This window comes from Lepeophtheirus salmonis, chromosome 13 (genome assembly GCF_016086655.4).
Source record: "Lepeophtheirus salmonis chromosome 13, UVic_Lsal_1.4, whole genome shotgun sequence".
Taxonomy (NCBI): Eukaryota; Metazoa; Arthropoda; class Copepoda; order Siphonostomatoida; family Caligidae; genus Lepeophtheirus; species Lepeophtheirus salmonis.
The window spans coordinates 24,950,280-24,952,233 of NC_052143.2; the positions used below are offsets into that span (position 1 = coordinate 24,950,280).

The window sequence follows — 1,954 nt, forward strand, 5'->3', positions numbered from 1 at the left end:
TGGTGCCACTCCAAACATATATAGAACTCATTGTCCGTTTATTTATTGATCCCATTTTGACATCCAGCTAGTAGTTCACTATTTTCCTTGATATTAATGAAAAAGGGATTTGAATCATTTTATTCTTTGCAATTTAGGGCCCCAAAACATTTCCAACACTGACGTCATATAAAAACGCTCCTTTTTGCTACATAATAAATAAACAGCAAGCAAAATAGGACATTTTGTTCTTTCTGACGTCATCAACAAAATGTTATAAATATTAATTTTTTCATCGTGCTAAATGTTGAAGAAATAGAATAATGTCACAAATATATCAAGCGGTAATTGTAGGTGGTGGTCTTATCGGATCTGCCATGGCATGTTCATTGGGCTCCAAGCCACATCTTTTTAAGAGGATACTTTTACTAGATGGAGGGCCCTCAACTCCAAAAAACAATCCCGTTGCAGCGCCTTTTCAAAACAGAGTCCTTGCAGTGAATCCTGCTTCACAAGAACTACTTCGCACTTTAGGTAGTGCATGATACTTAGTTTTTGATTCAAATGTAACCATTTTTTCAGGTGTATGGAATGAATTAAATACTTTTCCTGTCAATCGCATGGTTGTTTGGGACTCCAAATCTAATTCAAAGATTCAGTTTGAAGGAGAAATTTGTTCTATTGCCGAAAATCAGAAGATCATCGATTCTCTTCATCATAAAATATCTCAAAACTCAGAAATAACATTTCAAAATAATGTTAAAATCGTCAAATGCGATCTTCCTCACGAGGAAGGACGGCCTGTGAATTTAAAATTAAATGATGGAACTTCCATTTCCTCAGAGCTTGTGATAGGTGCTGATGGTATTAATTCAATTGTACGGGAGGCAACCTGTTCAAAGACACTTAAAGCGAACTATGAACAGTTTGGCCTTGTTGCAACGTTAAAGTTTAGAGATATTTCTCCTAATCTTGGAACGGCCTATCAAAAGTTCCTACCAACTGGTCCAATTGCTTTATTACCATTAGATAAAGAGCATTGCTCACTCGTATGGACACTTCCGAGTCATAAGGCTAAAGAATATATGGCTTTAAATGACGAAGACTTCCTTTACAAACTCAATACAATTTTATCGAAAGTGAGTGAGCCCTCAGTTATTAATGAAGTAAATCGTTGCTTTGACTCTTTTATGAAAGTGCAATCTATTAACGAGTCCGAAATAAATGGTCTCAGGTATAATGAGGTTTTTTCACGTGCCATTTTCCCTCTTGGACTTGGTCATACAGTCAATTATGTAAATTATGGTGCCGCTCTAATAGGTGATGCAGCTCATCGAATTCATCCCTTGGCAGGGCTTGGAGCTAATCTAGGCTTTTCTGATGTGAAAATTCTCACCGACAAATTAGAGGAAACTCTGACTAATGGTGATGTACTCGGAAGCATGACCTACCTCAAAGAATATGAATCCCTTAGTCAGTGTTCTAATGTTGGACCTTTATTTATGACTCATATGCTTCAAAGAATGTTTTGTAACGAGTCTCAAGTATTAGCCGCTATTCGAGGTCTTGGGCTCAATGTAGTGAATGGTATTAAGCCATTAAAAAACTTGATACAAAGTGCCGCTGCTAATGCCTAACATATTCATATGGTTACTTATTTAATTTCTTATTTCTACTGTTAATAAAATCGTAAATGCAAATTTAACATTTTGTATGTTAAAAAAATATGTTGATTGTTCATTTATTATTAATTATCTTGCAATATGTCATAGTTGGAATAGGAATAGAACAATATTTATTTACTTACTGCGTAGACCTATTTGAATGCCTTAATTTCAAAATAATCGGAACTTAACAGTAGATTCACTCAACCTTCCCTTTATTTGAAGAATAATCATTTCATGTACCTGGACGGTACCCAAATGACATTTCACTGCTCTCATTTCTGATAAAATTATGAAAAAATCTGAAGCTA

At 35.1% G+C, this 1,954-nt stretch overlaps 1 protein-coding gene across 1 annotated transcript; it reads left to right on the forward strand.

The window, feature by feature from the left end:
* Positions 1–221: 221 nt before the first annotated feature.
* Positions 222–1,706, forward strand: Coq6 (ubiquinone biosynthesis protein COQ6, mitochondrial). Its single transcript, XM_040723533.2, has 2 exons — positions 222–513; positions 562–1,706. Exons 1-2 carry the CDS (start codon positions 303–305, stop codon positions 1,614–1,616), a joined length of 1,266 nt encoding a protein of 421 aa, XP_040579467.1. The 5' UTR covers positions 222–302; the 3' UTR covers positions 1,617–1,706.
* Positions 1,707–1,954: the final 248 nt, after the last annotated feature.

Coding starts and splice junctions, on each gene's coding strand:
- Coq6 (XM_040723533.2), top strand. CDS start 303: ATGTCACAAATATATCAAGCGGTAATTGTAGGTGGTGGTCTTATCGGA. Junction 514..561: donor AGAACTACTTCGCACTTTAG/GTAGTGCATGAT, acceptor CCATTTTTTCAG/GTGTATGGAATGAATTAAAT.